Source organism: Notamacropus eugenii, chromosome 2 (assembly GCF_028372415.1).
Source record: "Notamacropus eugenii isolate mMacEug1 chromosome 2, mMacEug1.pri_v2, whole genome shotgun sequence".
In the NCBI taxonomy this organism is placed as follows: domain Eukaryota; kingdom Metazoa; phylum Chordata; class Mammalia; order Diprotodontia; family Macropodidae; genus Notamacropus; species Notamacropus eugenii.
The window spans coordinates 188,085,925-188,107,635 of NC_092873.1; the positions used below are offsets into that span (position 1 = coordinate 188,085,925).

Consider the following 21,711-nt stretch of genomic DNA (forward strand, 5'->3'; position numbering starts at 1 on the left):
TCCTTGTGATGTCATGTGAAATAAGGTCCTCTCTTTCCCCTCCCTGAAAGCTCAAGCCAATTAATAAAGCTTTTAAGCTCTTTGTCACAGGCCACCATGGAGGTCTGCAGAGAAGAACTTTAATCCAATAAACATTTCATTTAGATCATGAAAAGAAAGCATGAGGAGAAGCTCCTATAAGAGAGGGTGTTACCAGTGATTCTAACCATGAAGAGTTGTGAGGAATTTGCCAAATTAACCAAGAAGTCTTCATATTTAGCACATAAATGTGTCAAAACTAATAGAATGATTATTTCATTTGCTCGAACTCTATATTGTGAAAATTCTAAAAAGCCACAACTGTTTTCTTCAAAGACTTTTCTGTTGGGCCGGGTGGACAGGGCAAAGGGAGGCTGTGAGAAACCCCGATGGCGAATAACACTGGCCGAAGTTGGTCAAAAAAGGGAATAGATAATTAGGCGTAATTAGCGTGTAGGAATTGTCGTCTCTCTGCCCTTAGCTTGAATAAATTTTGAAGAAAAAACCCTAGTGGCAAAAATGCTTTGAAGTAGGAAGAGTCATTGTGTCTTGGCCACATAAAGGCAGTGTTTTATGTTTCTTACATAATGGTCGTGATACAGAAAGAGTGAATGGACTCTGCACCCCCCAGTCTGCTTTACAGCAAGGACTTTGGGAGTCTCTTGAAACAAAATGCATCACAAGTTTTCAGTTGTTGGTAATGAGGTAGTGGACCTCATCTAAAAGTAAGCCATCTTTAGCCTTTGTTTAAATCTTAATCACATTTTTTTTTTTAAATTCTGGGAAGTCTGTTTTCTTAAATCAACACTTCTTTCCCCTTCCCTGCTTTCACCTCCATTAAGAGCATAGAGTAACCTTCAGGACAGAAACAGAAATGGTCAATTTAAACACAAAGCTATTCATGGATGAGATTTATACATTTGTGTGCTTTAATGCAGTATGGAAATGTTGCTTGCTATGTTCATTTGCATTTCTGTATAAACCTCTTTAATCTCTGTTTTGGGAAGATTTTTGTTCTTTAAAAATAACATAAGAGCGATAAATTACGTTGGAAGCATTGATTGATTTTTCGTTGGCTAGAACTTTTTAAAAATTAGATGAAATAAAATGTTAAGTGAGGACTTAGCATGAAAAAGTTTTGGTCTACTTATCTATACCCAAGGAATAAAAGCTTGGTAACAGTACACAATGGGAGCACTTTCTAGACTTTAGCAGTTTTATTTCCATTCAATTCTGTTCCATTAAGCATTTATTGAATACCTACTACGTGCAAGAAACTGTCGAGAAAAAAGATAGAGAATTGTGAATCTTGCTAATGCAGTCACCACTACCCCAGACCATTTATTTTTTTTTTTTGCCCTCTTGAGATGAAAAAGGTTATTGTTGAGAAAGCATGTTGTTTGTTATTTATTTCTCTGAAGTATAAATCAGCATCAGTTGAGATATAGGATCTGTTATGTCTGGTGGTTAAATTCTCTTCATGTTATAGTATCTGAAATGTTAAATTAATTTTATAGAAAAATGAAATTTAGAATTTCAAAGCTCTAAGAGAAGTGATATGTCATCCTTAACAGTTGCCACATTGTACCCAATAGCACCATCATGTATCCAAGTTTTATTTGATAAAAGATTTGAAAAGTTTTTCCATTAGACATCTTGAAATTATATTTCAAATCCTTCTCCCAGTTCTTAAGTATTTGGATTTTTCTGCTGCTTTTAATATATTTTAGTCATCAGATTACGTGCATTTGTTGTGAACTATGCATTTCTTAACGAGTAACATATTAATCTATTTTTTATTAAGCATGGCTTCAGCATATTTTTTGTTGTGATGGTTTCAGTGGGGGGGGGGGGAGGTGTTTTGTGCCTTTTTTATTATTAAAGTTAAAACAGTCAACTATTTCTTTTAAGCCACTGTGCTCTGAAATGGTTTTGGCTAGTTAACCCATTTTGCATATTTTGCCATTAGGCAGAATAAAGTAGCCTTTTGTATTTGAAGTTGATTTGAACTCTGAAAGGCAACACCTGAACATCTCACAAGACTGAATAATTATGGCTGATTGTGTTTTTCAGGTATAGGTCACAGGAAATTCATTTGGGGTAAAGTATGTACAAAGCTAAGAAATATGCAGATTTCCTGTTGTAGGATTGTGTAAAAATTATTTACAGTTAATACTTGCATAAAGGTTAGAAAGGTTGATGAAGTGATATTTAGTTTTGCTTTACTATTCACTGCATGTCAGAATGTAATTATGACTGATTCATGAAACTGTCTTAGAAACGAACCATCTTTATTAAAATGCTGATCAAGATAAGAGCTGACAGTAATAAAGAATAGAACATTTTAGTCTTGTTGCTTTTGAATGATTGCTAATTACCCCAGAGGTCATGTATAGTGCTTGGTAGGATTCATTGACATTATTTCTTTTAAGTCTGCTGTTTCAACAACATCTGAGCATAAAGACACAAACTGTGTGCATATTGAACAATAGTTTGGCCAAGTTTTTTAGACTGCAAAATATCTAAGAAATTCTTTTTCTGATCTTAGTAGATTCAGTTGTTTTCATTTGCATTGTAATGTATCAGGAATGCTTGGCTCAATTTACCTTAAATATTCATTTACTATAAATCCTGCATTTAAAAACATAGATGGAAAGTTACTTATATTTCCCCTTTTATCCAAGTTGTACACAATGGTATTATGTATATGCTGTCTCTTTTTATAAAAAAATAGGTATACATAAACACATACATGTGTAATTAATATAAAAATACTATGTAAATCTGTGTGCTTAAATTCAAACCTATGAAAAGGAGTTATTCATTTACTGCAGAGATGCTCATGATGTTTATAATAACTAACTTGAACCTTAATTCTCATTTTGGCAATCCTCATGTTTTACAATTTACCTCTAAAAATACTTGGAGTTTTATTATATTCCCTAGCTAATAGTAACAGCAGAGTAATGTTAAGATTTGCATTTTTAAGATGCAATCAATTTATTAACTGTATTATACTATAACTTAGAGTATGATGAAGAGTTCCATGGTTCTCCTAAGGAGGCTCACAAACTTTGAGATCTGGTTACTTTCATCTTACTTACTTTGTGATTTTTTTGATGTGTGCGTACTCCTTCCAGTGATGCAGATCGCACAGCTCATCTATACCTGCCCATCCCACCCTAAGAGACTTGACCTCCTCCCACAATCTTCCACACTGAGTCCACTTAGTCTGTTGGGGGCTGACTTCACAAAAATTATTTAGTTCATAGGCTAAATAAATTACTGTAGATTTGCAATGAAAAATATTAGAAAATATATTGCAAGGACAGTAATGAACAAAGCAAAAAACAGTATTGAATGTAAAAGTTTATCTTGAGTGACAGTATATGAGGAGAAGCAGATTTAATGAGAAGAGAGAAGCAGGTAGATGAAGATTTTTGCAGAAACTCTGAAAGAGACTTTTTGATGCTTTCCTGGGCTTTGGAGATTTGGTTCTTTATGTCTAATATCATTTCAAACATTATAGCCTTCTTTTTCTTGATCTGCATATTTTAATATCGTTATTCATACGTAACAGCTATGATTAAAATCCTGGCAGGGGTGGGGATAGAGGACTCACAAATGAAAAAAAAAAAAAAGAGGGTAGGGGTAGCCAGATTTTTATTGAACTGTAATAGAGGAGAGTTAAAAAGGATATGTTCTCATGAGATACTGTCTAAAATAAAATTAACTGAATCATGAGTGATGAAATAAAAAAAAAAAGCAACGAGCAAATATGCACATCTGCCTGAGAGAGGAAAAAAGTGGTGATGAAGAAACATTGGGTGAGATAATTCCCCATGCTGGTCACTAAATGGTTCCATCTGCCTAGTCCAGCTTGGTTGCTGCCTGAAACAGTCATCTGGGTGGATGGGGACAAAGAGAGACAAAGTATAACTAGCCTTTCTTTCCTTTATACATTTTATAGAGAGAGCCATAGAATTTCAGAGCTGGAGGAGATTATCAGACTCCAGTCCAATTCCTCCATTTTGTAGATAAGAGAAAGTAAAATTTAATTTAGCAACTTGCCCATGATCACACAGAGCTGACAGCTTCTGACTGAGCTAGAATTGAGGTTGCCTGGCTCCTACCTACCACAGAGGATTTTTCACTCTGCTTTGCTGACACCACAATGGCAGTGTGATAGAGTAAGTACAAAGAGCACTCCACTACTCTTGAAAGTCAAAGGTCCTGGATTAGAATCCCGGCTCTGAAATTTTTTAGATTGGGCAAGACTCTTCAGTTTCCATAATCTATAAAATTGAGATAAAAATTACTTATATCACCAACCTCACATAATGTTGTGTTATGACACTAGCTCTCTATACACACACTCGATTTATTTTAAATGCCACTGTGTTCCCTAAACTGCTCAGAATGTATCTTTTGTTATTAGTGGCTAGAATTCATGCCATGGTCTCGATTCACTTTAGTTCAATTCAGCTAACATTTACAAAGTACTTCTGTGTGTAAGGAAGGTGCCATGCCTCATTTAACCAATGATCGATTCTTCAGCTTTCTCTTTTGTATTAAAATATAGACAACCTCTAATTATCCATAGTTGAAAGTTAGTGCAGAAAGTACCAAGTAATGAACTCAGTATTCCCCAGACCTTCCAATTGTCTTCACTAGCACTTTTGCCAGAGCTACTAATAAGCAGCAAAATTGACTGAGTTTTACCTTCCTTCTCCTAGACTTTCCATTCTCTAATATAAATGCTAATGAATAACAAAATTAATAAAATAGAGGGAAAAGGAAGTCAAACTGGAGTTCAGATAATTCACAAACGTTATCCTAGATACCTAGCCCCTTCATAATCAATTCTGTAAATGAACAAGGATCATCTTGTTAAATTATGCGTTCCACAGCTGTGAGTTTTCCTTTACTAATCCAGAAATTGTGATTATAATAGGAATTAACCACATTCTACAGTATGTATTTATAGACTTTCAGTGTGGTTATACATGTTAGGTAGAAAAGTTATCCACTTTGGATCATTTATTAAAAGAAAAAGAAAATTCTAAGAAGTAAATATTCCTTACCATCCAGCTCTAAATCTGTGATCTTATGGTAAATAAATCAGTACAGATGTAGTGGTTTCTTTTTTCTTTGGAGATTGTATATCATACTACTTGATAGTAGATAGAGAGAAGGAAAATATTATGATATGGGAACTCTAACTGTAATTTTGGATTTTCAGTTGGAAAAATGAGTAAAGGAAATTTTTTAAGTGGGGTAGAAATTATTCATACATTGTTTTGTAGTTTTCTTTTTTCATTTCTTTCCTGATGAGAATACTAGTATTTTTGCATAGGTTTAGTAGAGGGGGAAAAAGGGAGTGAGTATTAATTTTAAATGCTATTTATGTGCTGAAACTAAAGATTGAGAGTGGCTGCAGTTTCATCCAGCCAACATCCCATTCTGTCAAGGAGAGCGACTAGGTATGATCACTTTGTCATTATCCATTGTGTGTACAAAGCACAAGTTTCTGAGTTATCACATAAATTCCATTATACTAACTTTGTATAAAAATCACAACAATTTCATTAGTTTGATACTTTTTGGGGTGGAGGAGTGGGTTTCATTTATGTATTTTTAAAAGTCAAATACCACAGTTGAATTTACATAGTAAAAAAATCATTCTTCAAAAATTGGAAAGTTGTGCTGGAATTAATAAGTACCCCTCATCTTGCAATGGGATGTGGCTCATGGTAGTTTTGAGAATACCTTTATTTGTTGATGGTCAGCAACATACTCAACAGTGCAAAATCAAAGTACTTAGATCAGAGTAATTATTGAGATGGTTGAATGTAGTTAAAGATAGAAGTCTTGTGCTGCTGGTGATTTTTGTTTGCTTATAGGTTTTGCCTATTGCCAACCTGTTTATTATTAGCTCATATGAAACAGTGACAGTTTTATAAATATGGCTGTGCCTGGTCACATTCTCCTATCTGTATGGCTCCAAGATATTTTAGTACAGTGGGGGAAGTATTAGGTTTGGTATCCAAGAGTAGGGGTTCAAATTCCATCTCTGATACCTGTGTGATCTTTAGTACCTAGCGCAGTGCTTGGCACATAATATGTGTTTAATAAATGTGTATTTCTTGACTAACTTGACAAATTGCTCAATTTCTCTAGGCCTCAGTTTCTTCTGATGTAAAATGAGAGTTACAGTAAATAGCCTTTTGGGTCCCTTTTGGTTTTAAACCTGTAATCTTGTGATCTGAAATGCTACAACGGAGGGCCACAACTTGCTTAAGTATAATCATTTTTCCTGAGAGCAGAAACGCTCTTCAAACCAATAACATCCTTTATTATGTTATCAATTGTGATGGGAAACGAAACCAGTTAATTTTCATCAATGCTAATTTGTCCAGCTTTCTAGGCTCTAGAATATAAATGTCTTAGTTAATGTGTATTAATGAAGAATTATTAAAAACCAAATCTGTTGTAGCATTCTTAATGTTGTCCTTAGGTTTTTCCAGTGCCTGGCTTCAAACAATAGCAATGTGTGATATAATATGTTGGGAGTCTAACTATACTCTAAAATTTAGAATGTACATAATTAGCAATGTAGTGAACAAAATAAACCCTTGGCCTTGTGACCAAGAGCTCTTATCATGCAGTAACAGTTAACATAGTCAGATTTTTCACCTTTGCTTTTATAGATGGTGATAATGAATGGTGTCTCTGAAGACCCATGATTCTACCTCAGAGTTCCAAACACTGAGAAAGAGACCCTACACCTGTTGGTGCAGTGATTCACCTCTACATTTTATAATTTCATCAGGTATGCCATCAGATGCCATCCTTTACATATTTTCACAGATCTAGTTTACCTTTAGTGATAGATTTGGAAGAATTCTTCAGATTACCCAGAAACTGGCTGACATAACAGATAACCCATGATATAATAAAATATCTGGTGATACTCTGTGGAAAAATGAGAGAATTCTTAAAAAAAAATCTAGCATACCTGAGAAGTCAGGTAGGAAAACACACTGGTTTCAAACTAATCAGAAAACAAAATTCTTCAAAACTCTAATGTTATCTAGCCACCATGAGGAATATAAAACATTGAAGACCTCCCCTATGTCATCTGGAATTACCTTGTTTTCCTTGTATTCTCCTGCCCCATTGGTCTTCCCTTTGGTTTTTCCAGAAAATAAATCTCTGACCTTGTCAGGTAGTCCTAATACCACCTCCAATATTTCTTCCAAACCTGTCCTGTGCCTGGGACATCCTTTATTGCCCCAACTTGCCAACATCTTCTTTCTTCATCAGAAGCAAACATTATAAGTAGAAAGAGATTTGATTTGGGGTTCTAGAAGAGACCTATGTTTAAATCCTGTCTCATCCTACCTTCAGTGTAACCACAGTCAAGTTACTTAACAAGTTCCTCTCCACTTGTTTCTTTATTACATGCAGAATGATGATAATACTTTTCCTACCTACCTCACAGGATAGTTGTGAGCATCAGATTAGAAAATATATGCAAGATACTTGGTAAACATAAAGCACAACATACATGTCAAGTCAAGCATTTATTAAGCATCTTCTGTGTGCCAGGCCCTGTTCTTAGAGCTGGATGTAAGCTGTTGTTATCACTTAAGCAACTCTTGTTACCTGTCCACCTTCATGAATCTTTCTTCAGCTGAACAGAAGAGTGATCATAATTTCCTCGTACCTCCACCTTATGAAATTCTGATGACCCAGGAGTAATCTGGTTCGGAGGAATTGATTTCAATTCATGACTTGTCTACGATTTATAAATCAGAATATGAACTTAATTTATATCGGTAGGTTTATCTGCAGCACAAACCAGAGTCTGCTAAGGCATCTCCTTCCCAGCGTCAGGGTTACCTGAGTGGTCTAATCAGGAATCCGAAAGTTATTTAATAAACCTTGAATTTGAGTAAAGGAGGTTTAGAACTGTAAGGGAAATGGTAATGGAAGTTTTCTTACAGTTTTGATAGCCTAGTGAACTAGCTTTCTTCATTTCATTTTTGTTTTCTTTTTTCTTTTTAATTTACCTGCCACAGAGCCCAGAATATTTGTGTCCGTTAGTCAGAGCACCCACTTCCTTGGACAGTGAAAGAGAAACACCGACAAATCCTTACGCTCCAGCTTTCTTTTCTCAAGACTCCAAGAAGACCTCCACACTTCTATTGATACTAGAGCAGTGTAGCATAGGGAAGAGCACTGATGTTGAACTGGATTTGAATTGTGGCTCTAACCCTTGTGAGCTCGGCAGCCCTGGGCAAGTCAGTTTAAATTCCTTAAGACTTGGTTTCTTTGTAGGGTAAATGTAAATTAGAATATTTGTACTTCCTGTTTTATAGGGTTGCTGTGAGGAAAGGGGTTTTTAAACAATCTTTTATAATCCTTTAAATACTGTAGAAATGTAAGGTATTAATTTTAATATACTTTCATGAAATATTATAGTTTCTAAGATGATGTTAATTTTCATTAATGGCTGGCTATTTCTTAATGGTAGCTAGGTGGCACAGTAGATAAAATGCTGGGCCTAGAGTCAGGAAGACTCACCTTCCTCAGTTCAAATCTGGCCTCACACACTTACTAGTTGTGTGACCCTGGGCAAGTCATTTAACCCTGTTTACCTCAGTTTCCTCATCTGTAAAATAAGCTGGAGAAGGAAGTAGCAAACCACTCCAATGTCTTTGAAAACCCCAAATGGGGACATAGAGAGTCAGACACAACTGAAAACTACTGAACAACAACCAAATATCTTAATGACATATAGGAGACATTCTAGGGAGTTCCGTTCTGGACTTGACAGCTTTCATTCTGGCTAACGTCAAGTAACTTAACTATGGTTAAAAAGCAGGTGTGCTAATTATTTGCATAAATGCAGCCTAGGAAGAGCAGTGCTCTAGAAGTAAAAGGGGGAAGGGGTAAACATTGCTCTGAGAGTGGGATATTGGTGATCCATTATGGCGGTTGGCTCATGGCTGAAGCCACGTGGGCTGGTGAGACTGAGATATCAAGTCAGGAATAAACAGGAAGTTAAAGAGGTTCCAAAATGTAGGTTGACAACTTTGTATAAAAACCGAATGAAAAAGAAAATATAACCTTCACGTGCCAGTAAAATGGAAGACACTTTGCTTGGAGAAACTGAGTAAGGAGCTGAGTTCATAGTGCTAGTAGGAAAAAAATTTGCACAAATTAAATAAATAAATAAAATAATAACAATAATAACAAAATTAAATAAATAAATAAAATGAGTGCACAATAAATAAATGAATGAATGAATGAAACTGCTGCACAAAGAGGCATGTGGCTGTGAGAAATTTCAACCTGAGGATAAACTTAGGACCAAGCCCGAGCACAGAGGAGGTTGAAAGAAAGAATTCAACTGAGCCTAGGAATACACTCAGGGAACCATTGAGAAAGATCAATGACTTACAAGCCCCAGGCCCTTCTCTTCCCCAGAGACAACTCCTGTATCCTCAAGCGACTCACCCCTACAGTTGTCCCCATCCACTTCTAATTTTCCGTCTCTCTCTCTGTACTGGCTCTTCCCCTGCTGCCTCCAAACACCCAGGTCTCCTCCAGTTGTTAAGAAAGCCTCACCTGTCTGCCACTCCCCCGAGCTATGATTATCCATCTTCTCTATCTGCTTCTTTTCAGATGTGTCATCACATTCCTCCTCTCATGAATTTCACAATCCTTCTTAATCTTACTTCTGCCTTCATCCCTCAGCTGAATCTGCTCTCTCCAAGTGGCTCTCTTAATTGCTGACTCTAACTGCCTTTTCTCGGCTATCTTCCTTTTTAGCCTCTTGTACCATTGGCCACTTTTTACCAGCCCCTCTTCTTGGATAGGGTTATCATCACACTGTCAACAAGCATTTATTAAATGCATACTGTGTGCCAGACATTCTGTCTTGGTTCTGTTTTGACCCCATCAGCCATTTCTTCTCATTCTCTTTTTTCAGGTCATCATTCATATTCTATCCCATAACTATAGATGTGCCCCAGAACCTTGACTGGGCCCCTCTTCTGTCTCTTTACTCTGTTGGTGATTTTTTTTATTAGCTCTTATTAGTTTAACTGTCATCTTGGGCAGACAACTTCCAGATCTCTATATATAAGCCTAGTTTTTCTCCGAGCTCCAGTCTTATATAATCAACTGCCTATTGGACATTTTTAGCTGAATGTTCTATAGGTGTCTCAAATACAAGACATTAAAAAAAAAAAACCCTCATTGTATTTCCCACCCTTCCCTCTTTAATTCCCCTGCCCCTTCTGAACTTTTTTATTTTTGTTAAGGGCACCATTATACTTCCAGTCTCCCAAAGTGGCAGTCTAAGAGGCACTCACAATTCTTTTGTCTCCCTTACCTTCCAAATAGTCAATTGAAAAGTCTCATCGATTCTACCTCCACTTCTTCACTTATATTTCTCCTTTCCACTTACATGGCCATCTTCCTTTATTGAAAAGCCTAGCTTTGTTCCCTTAGTTCCTAATGTCCTCATCACTTCTCTCCTGGAATATTGCAATAATCTCCTAATTGGTTTCCCCTGTATCAAGCTTCTCTCCTTTCCCATTCATTTTCTACATAGCTGCCATATTGATATTCATAAAGCATGGGTCCAGCCATGCTATTCACTTGTTTAGAAAACTCCAGTGGTTTCCATTTATTTCTAGGACACAATACAAACTCCTCTATATGGCATTTAAAGCCATTCACAATATGGCTCTCCCTACTTTTCCAGGCTTGTTGCCCGGGACCTTCTTATACTCTACATTTGAGCCAAAGTAGCCCATTTTCTTTCCCTCAAACATCTCTCCTACCTCCCTGCTTTTCCTTGGAGTCTGCCATGCCTGAAATGCATTCTATCACCCAATGTAGGACAGGGCAAGGATATGATATCCACGGAGAAAAGAAGATAGAGAAAAAAGCAGATAGAGAAAAAAGCAGGGATGCAGTCTTTGTAAGAGAAACTTGCCCTCTTCTGAATTCCTTCTTAGAGGTAACAGCAAAGAATTCCCCAAGGTAAGGTATGATGGTAACCCAGTTAGAGGAATCTATATGTAGCACTTGAAGTTTTACAAAATACTTTACATACATTAAACAGCACTGTGAAGCAGATATTTCACATACCATTTGCTCCATTCCAAAGAGGAGAAAACTGAGCCAGAGAGAGAAAAAGTGCAGGGTGAGGATTCATACTGAGGTCTTTGGACTCCAAGGCCAGCATCCTTTCCACTATGCCTTGCTACTGATTCCTGTGTACCACTTGACAATTTGCATAGAACTCAATGTACATTTACATTGAACATCATAATAACTTTGTGAGCTACATATAGGATAAAGATATACTAAGTTCCTGTGAGAATGTTTATGTGATAGTGAAGATTCTGATGTACGCTTTGCTTGCTGACCATTCTATTAATAACACGTGGATTCAATCAAAAGTACTTACAAAGAGCCTACTATGTGCCGAACTCTGTACTGGGTTCTGGGGATATAGAGACAAAAAGAAGCAGTCCCTTTCCTCCAGGAGCTTACATCATATGGGAGCATGGCAGGAGACATGACAGCATCTATACAGGCATATAAGTACTACATCAAAAATACATACAGAAGTCATTTGGACAGGAACAGAATAGGTTTTGGAGAGAAGATGAGGTGTTCTGTTCTGGACATGTTGAGTTTGGACATCTCGTCTGGAGATGTCTGGTTGGTGATGCAGTGCCACAGCTCAGGAGAGAGCCAAGGGATTGATATATAGCATCTATTTCATAGAAATGATCATTTAACCCATCAGGAAAAGCCTTGTGAAAGGTGGTGTTTGAGGGAAATTTTGATGAAAGCTAGGGATAAGAGCTGTGGTATTTGCAACCTTGGTAACCTTGGACAAGTCAGTCGGTCTCCGTTGACCTCAGATTTCTTATCTTTATCTAAGAGGATCAGTCTAAGATAATCAAGCTCTGTGATCTTACTGTCTATGGGAATGGATGATATTGAGAGAGAATGTAGAGAGATTTCTGAAATTAAGGATTCCAGAATGAATTCCATTCATTTCAGCCTAATCAGGTAGAAAATTTGCTGGATTTGAAGACAAGAATTGAGTTCAAATCCTGTCTTTTCTACTTACTATCTTTGTGACCAGGAACAAGACACCTGACTTTAAAAAAGAAAAAGAAAAGAATTCTTGTTTAACAAAGAGCATAGTAGTGGAGGGTATGTTTTCAGTGAATGTGTAATAATATGAATTTAAAAGTTAATAAAGTTTTGATTTAAGCCTGTCCTGCAAGGACTAGTATGTAGTTTTCTTTTGTACTTCTCTACAATATTCACTGAGAGTTCTTTCAAGAACTTTGGATTTGACTGTGGAACATGGGAGACACTGGCACAGGACCACTCAGCATGGCATGCCCATATAAGAAAAGGTGCTATGCTCTTTGAGCAAAGCAGAATTGAGACAGCACAAAGTAAATGCAGGATGTGAAAATTTGGGATATCCACCCCAAATATTCACACAGACTCTCTGTGCCCAATCTGTGGTAGAGCATTCCAAGCTCATATTGGTCTGATCAGCCACAGTTGGACACCCTGAAATTTCACTTTACAATGGTGATGTCATTTTGGTCCTCTTCAAAGATGAAGGACAACAACCAACCAACAATATTCACTGTATTCTTTAATGTTCTGTGAATAGATAGTCAAATTATTAAAGTTGGATAAAATTATATTCATGAAGTGGTTGTTTCTAATGTGATTTTGAACTAGAATATACCTGTTAGATCACATTGAAAATGAAACTTTAAAAGTATTTTAGATGATGGATTTATCCTTAAACCTTACACTTGTGCTTTCCAAAGTCAAAGGCCTTTCTTCTACTTATATACCCATGAGAGTATATATTAACCTGTTCTCCCTTCCCATCCCCAACTTCCCTAATTACATTTTCAGATTGTGTAATTGTATTTGTCCTTTGTATACATAAATATACAAACTAGTTCAAAAATAAATTCAGTTTGGTTGCTGATTAATTTTATGCATTTGAAATTGTATGAGATAAAAGGTCACAGGTCTTTATAAATATCCCTGAGAATTAAAGGGGGAGGGGTGTTCATGTTGAGAAGACTAAACCAAATGGATAATATCTGAACATTTGTGGATCATAGCTCCAAAAAATATAGAAACGTGGAGTGAGTATTATGGTTGTGACAATTAAGAACTAGCATCTAAGGGCTGTAGTTAAAAGTTCCTTTGTGGCTGATTAGGCATTCCTTGGTGGTGATTAGTGAATGTAAGAATGCAATCATTTTGTAGAGTTTAATCACTCTGACGATAGATAAGTTAGTTACTCAGAAAAAAAAAAAGTAGATGCTTATATAACTTTCATTGGCCTCATTTTTGTTAACAGCAAAAGAGAAAAGGAAGAAAAGTTTTTGTTAAATGGTGGCAGTGAGTAAATTACATAAAAATTAATTTATAGGGTTTTTAAAAAATTAGGTACACAAAAATAAATTATATACATTCAGTTTCCCTTCACTATACTTTGTACCTTCTCTAGTATTTATCAAGGCTACATATGATTAGAAAAGGAAGACCAGGCACACAGTGAAAGCAAAGGATACCAGATGAACAACCCAAGTACTGCCCTAGTACCTAAAATTGAAGGCTTAGAGGAGCACCTCTACTATGCTGAGGAGAACCGTGGTGGAAGATCTGCAGGAGCAAATGAACAAGGACTAGAGGATGTCACTGTGTTGCAGTCTCAATGGAGAGAATACCTATATGAGTGAGATCACAAGTTCATTTACATAGTAAAGTAATGTAGCCCGACAACTCCAGCAGAAATGCCAGGAGCAGAACAGAGGTCTGAACACAACATTTATAGATCTGACCAATGCCTTTGACACTGTTAGTTGTGAGGGCTTATGGAAAATTATGTCAAAATTTGGTTGCGTGGAGAAGTTCATCAATATTGTATGTCAATTTCATGATGGTATGTTTGCCTGGGTGCTGGATAATGGACAAAGCTCTCGTGCCTTCACAGTCACCAGTGGAGTGAAACAGGGCTGTGTGCTTGCTGCCATGCTTTTTAGCATGATGTTTTCAGCCATGTTGATAAATGCTTTCAATGAGGATGAACATGGCATCAAGGTTAATTACCATATACTGATGGTAAGTTCTTCAATTTGAAAAGGCTACAAGCCAAGACCAAAGTGGAGGGGGTGTTGGTGCATGATTTTCTGTTTGCAGATGCAAAAGCTGAGATGCAACAAAGTATGGATCAATTCTCTGCTGCCTGTGCTAATTTTGGCCTAATAATTAACACCAAGAAAACATAGGTGCTCCATCAGCCCCTACTACACTGTCCATAGGTGGAACCATCAGTCACAACAAATGGAGAAGTTTTGAATGCTGTGGATAAGTTCACTTAGCTTGGTAGTGTACTTTCCAGGGATGTATACATTGACAGTGAGGTTGATGCACTCATTGCCAGAGCTAGCTCATTGTTTGGGAGGCTCAGAAGAAAAGTTTGGGAGAGAAGTCAGATTAGTCTGACTACCAAACTGAAGGTCTACAGAGCCGTTGTGCTGACCTCATTGTTATATGTTTATGAAACATGGATAGCCTACCAGCATCATGCCAGGAAACTGAATCGTTTCCATTTGAACTATCTTAGGAAGATTCTGAGGATCACCTGGCAAGATAAGGTACCAGATGCTGAAGTCCTTGCTCAAACTGAACTGCCAAATATTCAAACTATGCTTCAGAGAGCACAACTCCAATGGGCTGGCCACGTTGTTCTAATGCCAAATGTACACTTGCCAAAAAGACTATTTTACGGAGAACTCTCATGGGGCAGGCGATCACATGGTGGCCAGAAGAAACGATACAAGGACACTCTCAAGGTCTCTCTCAAGAACTTTGGATTTGACTGTGCAACATGGGAGACACTGGCAAAGGACTGCTCAACATGGCATGCCCACATCAGAAAGGATGCTGTGCTCTTTGAGCAAAGCAGAATTGAGATAGTATAAAGCAAACACAGGATGCTCAAATTTGGGATATCCACCCCAAATATTCACATAGACTATCTGTGCCCAACCTGTGGTAGATAGAGCATTTTGAGCTCATATTGGTCTGATCAGCCACAGTTGGAGACACTGAAATTTCACTTTATCATGGTGATATCATTTTGGTCCACTTCAAAGATGAAAGACAAAAACCAATGTAGCCCATACCCCTTGATGTAAAAACATCAAACAAATGAAACAACCACCCTACATGGGGCTCGTCCACCTTGTGCACCAGTGCCGTGCATCTGTGGCCACAGGCATAGCACAGCATCCCCTGAGGTCCAGGCTGCTGAGAGGAAGAAATGGGCAAAGGGCAAAAAGTCAAGGGGAGAGACAGATTTTTAGTGATAAGAGGATTCTCCAGGTACCTGTATCTGGGAGGATGACCTGGAGAAAGGATTTATATTACTGAGGTTTTAGGACATCTAGGAGAGAAGGTGTTAGATGTAAACTTAGTCCCTACTTTGTTCCCTGGAGCACTGAATTTGACACCTTTCCCCCACACACTCCAGATTTGGAGTCAAAAAACCTGGCTTTAAATCCAGTTACCACCACTTAACATCTCTATGACAAAGTCAAGATTGTGCATGTGAAGTGCTTTGTAGATAGATAAATAGGGAAACCATTTATTAAGTGCTTATTGTGTGCCAGGCATTGTGCTAAGTACTGGGAAATCTATGAAATACAAGCAAGCCAGACAATCCTTACAAGGAGTTTACACATTCTAATGGAGGAAGGCAATACATGTGATATAAATGTCTGGTATTATTATTTTCACCATCATCTTAGGCAAGTTGCTTAATCTCTCTATGCTTCTGTTGATTGGACTGGATGATCTTTAAGGTTCCTTCTAGGCCTAAAAGTTTATAATTTTCTTTGGCCTATGCCTCTTTTTGTCCCCTCTATGTCTTTAGCAGGAAGGTGAGATTGCATTCCAGTGATCCTCTTCGGCCTTTCCTTCTAACATGAAATGCATTTTCCCATAGACAAAGATCACTAGACTTCCAGACTATCCACAAAACCTACTTAATTGATAATGTAGCTGAGATAATGAATACTCAGAACAGGTTTTTTTCTACTGTTTTGTGAATCAGTCCTTAACTTTTCAGTTACCATTATGATAGTGGCTGCTGCTTCAGTTTCATGTGTTTTAATGACTTTCTTTTGTTTTCTGCTTGTAACCTTAGGTTATTTTCTCATGAGAGGCAAGCTTATACACCCAAAAAAGAAAACATTATTGCTCTTATTAAGAGCTTGTTTTAACCAAGTGACTTCATTTGTTTTTTAGGAATATTGCAACACAGTTCAATTGGATTCTGGAATAGATTATCGAAAAAGAGAACTTCCTGGAGCTGGAAAACTCTACTACCTGTGAGTTGGGGTCTCCCCTCCCCTCATATTTAATATCCAATAACTCATCAAGAGAACATAGAAAACTACACAGGCAATTATTAGAATGTGAAAGATCATTTCTTTCTTACTTTGTTCTGTGAGCCTTCTTAAGCATCAATGATAACTTTATTAAACTGTTTTTCTCCATCATACACATTTGAATCATTTGTAATGTATCATCAAATTAAACCTAATTAGTTTTTTGGGGAGGTGTGGTGACAGATGGTTAGAAAGTAATGAGTATCCTCTCATAAGAGATTGTGTTAATAGAAGAATATCCTTATTGTATTAAAGTAATTATTTGCAGAAATACTCTGACAAGTGTTCATTTAGTGTTGTGTGTTTCTGTGTGCAGTTTCAAAAAAACCTGTTTTATTTTGACAGATGATCTGTTTGTATTTACCATTTTTAATTTATTTCTTCATTTATTCTCCTTCGAGAAGAATGAACGGATACAGAATACATTCACAAGTACAACTGGTGATATTTTGTCTGATAAAAACACTCTCATTCCTGGGTAGGAATAATTTGTGATTACAGACAAGTTCAGCAAGAAACTAATGGCATAAAACCTTCAACAAATAAGCGACACTTCCTAAAAGTGTCATTTGTAAGAAACTTAAAAACATGAAAAAAACTATATGAACTCAGGTCACAATTTTAGTACTTACTGTACTGCTCAGCACATCGTGAGTGCTAAAGAAATGTTGCTATCTTCCTCACTGTCTAAGAAGTCATTATGACTTAGACAGAGAGTGTTTTGTAATCATTGACATTTTGATGATTGTATCCATATGACAAATTATGAAATGGTCATTTCTGTTAACCCTTGTAAAAAGTACATTACTTTTTTCAAGCAACATATTTCAATTTCAAGTCAGTAAACATTTATTAAGCAACTACTATATGCTAGAAATTGGGGCTATAAAGACTAAAATGAAATAATCTCTGACCTCAATGTCCTGAATCCTACCAGGAGGAAAATATATAGGTATATTATACAGGTATACATGTATAAAATATACAGGTATAGTCACTGCTTTACCTCATACCCCAGTGGAACAGCCTAAGACCCTGAACCCAAGAGCCCTTGGAACAGCAGTACTTCAGTCCCCACCAAGCCAGTATAGTCTGGCCAGTGCAGCCATAATTTGAGGGAAAGCAGTCCCTGTGGAGAAGGGGCCATTATCCTTGCCACCAACTTCTCATTGGTAAGTCCAGGAGCTGGGGAAGTTAACTGTGCCCCCTCCCAGGGAAGCAGCCCTGTGCAGATAGGACCTGGCAGCTGTTTGTACAGGTTCTGCAGCCTCTGCCTCCTCCTCAATAGCCACACTTAGTGAAGACCCAGAAAAAAGTCTCACCACTGAAGTCTTTGCACTATAGAAGGGGTCAGCATCCCATGCTAAACAAATTGTTGTTCTATTATTAGATTATTAGAATATAGAATATTCTATATAGAATAATAGAATATATTAGAATATATGTTAGAAACAAATATGATTTTATTCATGGAAATAAAACTAAAGAAGTATTAACATCTTCTTGCCTCTATACCCTAAGAATCACTGGGCCTTTCTATTTGGCATGTAATTGAAACTTTCTTTACATATTGCTCCCACATCAGAATGTGAACTCCTTGAGATCAGGGGCTGTTTATATACCCAGCAGTTAGTACAAGGATTTGCACATAGTAATTGCTTAATAAATGTTTTTTCCTGGTTCTCCTTCCCATCTGACCACTCCTCAGTATCCTTTGCTAGACCTTGATCCAGGTCATATCTTCTAAAGGTGGTGTCCCACAAGAAAAGGAAATGAGGAAGAAGACAACTCCAGGCATGGGGTGTAGCTAGTGAAAATGTGCAGTGTTAGGAGATGAAAATGTCTGGTCTTAGAAATGGGGGGGGAGTCAGTGATGCTGTCTGCATTGGTGGGGAGGTGGAGGTAGAGGGGTGAAGAATTTGTAACAAGACTGGAGAGGTAGGAGGGAGCCAAGTCATGTAGATCATTTAACATCAACAGAGGATTTGATCCTGAAGGTGATAGGGAGCCACTGAGTTCATTGAATAGGGGAGTGACATTGTCAGATCTGCGGAAGGTTAACTTGACTGCTGATTGGATAGACTTGAAGCAGGGAGACCAACCGACAGGCTGTTGCAGTAGTGCAGGCATAAGATGATGATGGCCTGCATCAGGCTGGTGTCACCATGTTAGAGGAGAGAAGGGGACACATGCTGTATATGAAGGTAAAATTATTGAGACCTGGGCAGGGAGTGGTGAGAGAGAGCAAGGAGTCAGGGATGACACCTAGGTTTGGGGAGAATGGTGGTACCCTGGGCAATAAAAGGGAAGTTTGTAAGGAGGAGGGCATGAGGGGAAAGATGATGTAGTTCTGTTTTGGATATGTTGAGCTTAATATGTCCACAGAACATCCAGTCTGAGATGACCAATAAATATGTAGTTGGAGAGGCAAGCCTGGAGATCAGGAGAGAAGATAAATAGACTTGAGATTCATCAGCTTGGAAATGAGTGGAGCATAAATTCACCCAGATCTCTCCATGCTGCTCTGTATTCATCATATTTGTTGTTTCTTACAACACAAAACGATTCTGTTATGCTCATCTACTGTAATTTGTCAGAGAAACAATATACACAATGACTTTGACAGTGGAAAGAATAATTACAAAACTATCAAAACTTAATGTTGCAAAATTATAAAGCACTAGCCTGCCTAGCCCCAGAGAAGAGCTATGAGAAGACCCTTTTCACAGGGCCAGGTTCACGGGTGCGGAGCATTTCATAGAATATCCCGGTTGGGTTTTGTTTTTGTTTTTGGTGCTCTGTTTTGCTGAATTTTTTTTCTTCTTCCTCTTTTTTCATTATTAAACAATTCTTTATTATAAGGAATCACTCTCTGAAAGAGGGAATAAGAGGAATACAAGGGGAAATCTATGTAAAAACAAAATATATCAATAAAATTTACTTTTTAAAACTATAATATGGAAGTTTAGAAGAAAACTGAGTTTTTGGGAAAAGATCTGTTTTGTATATGTTGAGTTGAAACTCCTTCGTAACATCTAGTTCATAATATCCAATAGGTACTTGGTCATGTGGGACTGGACTTTTAAGTACCAATAAAATAATTTGTATTTTATCCTAGGGAACCACTTAACTAGAAAAATTGCACACTTTGTGTTTAGTTCTGTGGGTAACATTTTGTGCTGTAGTGGATAGAGCTCCATTTCTAGAATTAGAAAACCTGGTCTCACATCCCTGATTGCCTCTCACTCATTTTGTGACATTGGTCAAGTAATTTCCTCTTCACAGGTCTTTAGTTTTCTCATCCATACAGCTTTAAATTCTATTATCCAAATCCAGTTTGTTGATCTTAAAGCAGGTGGTCTTTCTTGTAATCTAGGACTTTTTATTGAGCCATTACCCTTATTAAAGATAGGACTTTTATCCTCACAGAAAGGGGAATAAGGAAAAAGGAATAAATGCCATGTGAAAGGACGGGATCATGTGATTATTCCCAAGTGGGCCTGCTTTCTCTTAAAAAGTTTGTTGAGAAAAAAGTCTTCTCTATTTGGGAACAAGAAAGATATAATTTTTTTAAACTGCTGTTTTTGTGGTTTTAAAAATCTAAACTTCATCAGCGTTTTAGCCTAACTCAATTAGAAGTCTGTGTTTCTTATATACCATGAAAAGGAATCACTTTGGAATTTTTTTTATGCTACTGAAATCCATATTAAAAAAACAAAACCCAACAACCCTCTGTCCTTGTGAGGTGGTGAACTTTTTCTCAGTATTGATTTTCAGATAGAGACAAGATGCTGACCTAGAAAGAAATGCCTGAAATGAGAGTTAGGACTAAGTGATTTCCATCATTCTTCCTGTCTTTAAGATTTTAGGGTCCTGCACCGTTTTATGTAATGTTTCGTGAGGAAATTGGGATCTACTCATGACCTGTAATGTCTTTATATATTAGCAACCCAAATTTTCCAGCACTTCATGTAAGCTTGCTACAATGAGAGCTCCTATATCCCAATCAGATTTAAAACCAATACAGAAGTTAATATTTTAGAAATTCCTTGGAATTGAGAAAGATCCATCAATCTGTCAGTCTTATTCTGTGTCTTGGTCCAGTCGGGTTTACTGTATTGAGACAAATTAAACCACAGATTCTACTGAGGCTGCCCTTCTTTTCATGCCTTTAAGGTTCAGTTTTGCAACTATACTCCTTCCAAAACACAAAGACTTTGGTTTCCTGGAAGCTGCCTATTTGGCATCATTTATGATCAGAACTACAATATTATCTGATTGACTATAAAATTCTAATAGTTTGAAACCTATAAAAGTCAAGATGGCATGGTGTCATGGTGAATATCAAGAGCCACCCACAAAGCCAGGAAGACAGATTCCAGCACCATGACTGATACATAATTCCTTGGTGTCCCTAGGCAAGTCACCTGACCTCTTCAGTGCCCAAACAGCTCTCAGAGAGAAAGTGCTAATTTGCATTGGCAGTTTTCATACCTGGGAGTCCTGTATACCAAGTCAAGCACTACTCAACATGAGAAATTTCATTCATCTACATTTGTTATCTCTCCTCATTCAGTAGATGTGTGTAGTAAATTTAAAGGAAAGAATCTGAAGTGTAGATATGATTGCTCAGAAATTTTTCACATCAGTGGTTGAAAATGCTGAACGTGTGCCATACATAGCACCATTGCCATAGTCAGTCCACCTACCTTTTTTTCTAACAAAAATGCTTGCTGGCTTCCAGAGTTAGAGACCATTGCATATCTCCCTTTCCATTATCAACTTCCCTCATACTCTCACCTTGCACATATTTGACCAGTTCACTCAACCCAATGCCTACTTTCTATACTTCCCCTTCCCCCCTCAGGGACAGGCACACCCTCCTTCTCAAAGGAAGGAGCACACCACTGAGACAGATTATCAATCCTTAGTGCATAGGCAATAGAAAAACCGAATGAAATAATCATACGTAAGCTTTATCAACTTAATAAAGAAATAAAAGTATTATTAGTTTGTAAACTGAGTGAGGGCAAATATCTGTCGTACTTTTGTGTGTGTATCTTAGCACTTAGCATAATCTAGGCACCTCCTAAACACTCAGTAGCTATTTTATTCATTGATGGCTTCACTGGTCGCCCTTCAGTTTGGGAGGAAT

The 21,711-nt window shown here is 37.3% G+C and overlaps 1 protein-coding gene across 4 annotated transcripts in view; it reads left to right on the top strand.

Moving 5' to 3' along the window:
• The window catches only part of AFG1L (AFG1 like ATPase), a 183,076-nt gene that overhangs the window by 115,740 nt on the left and 45,625 nt on the right, over positions 1 to 21,711 (top strand). For all 4 annotated transcript variants that reach the window (XM_072642991.1, XM_072642989.1, XM_072642993.1 and 1 more), the window contains exon 8: positions 16,414 to 16,496. In XM_072642991.1, the coding sequence (XP_072499092.1) occupies positions 16,414 to 16,496 (83 nt within the window). The remainder of the gene's footprint in view (positions 1 to 16,413; positions 16,497 to 21,711) is intronic.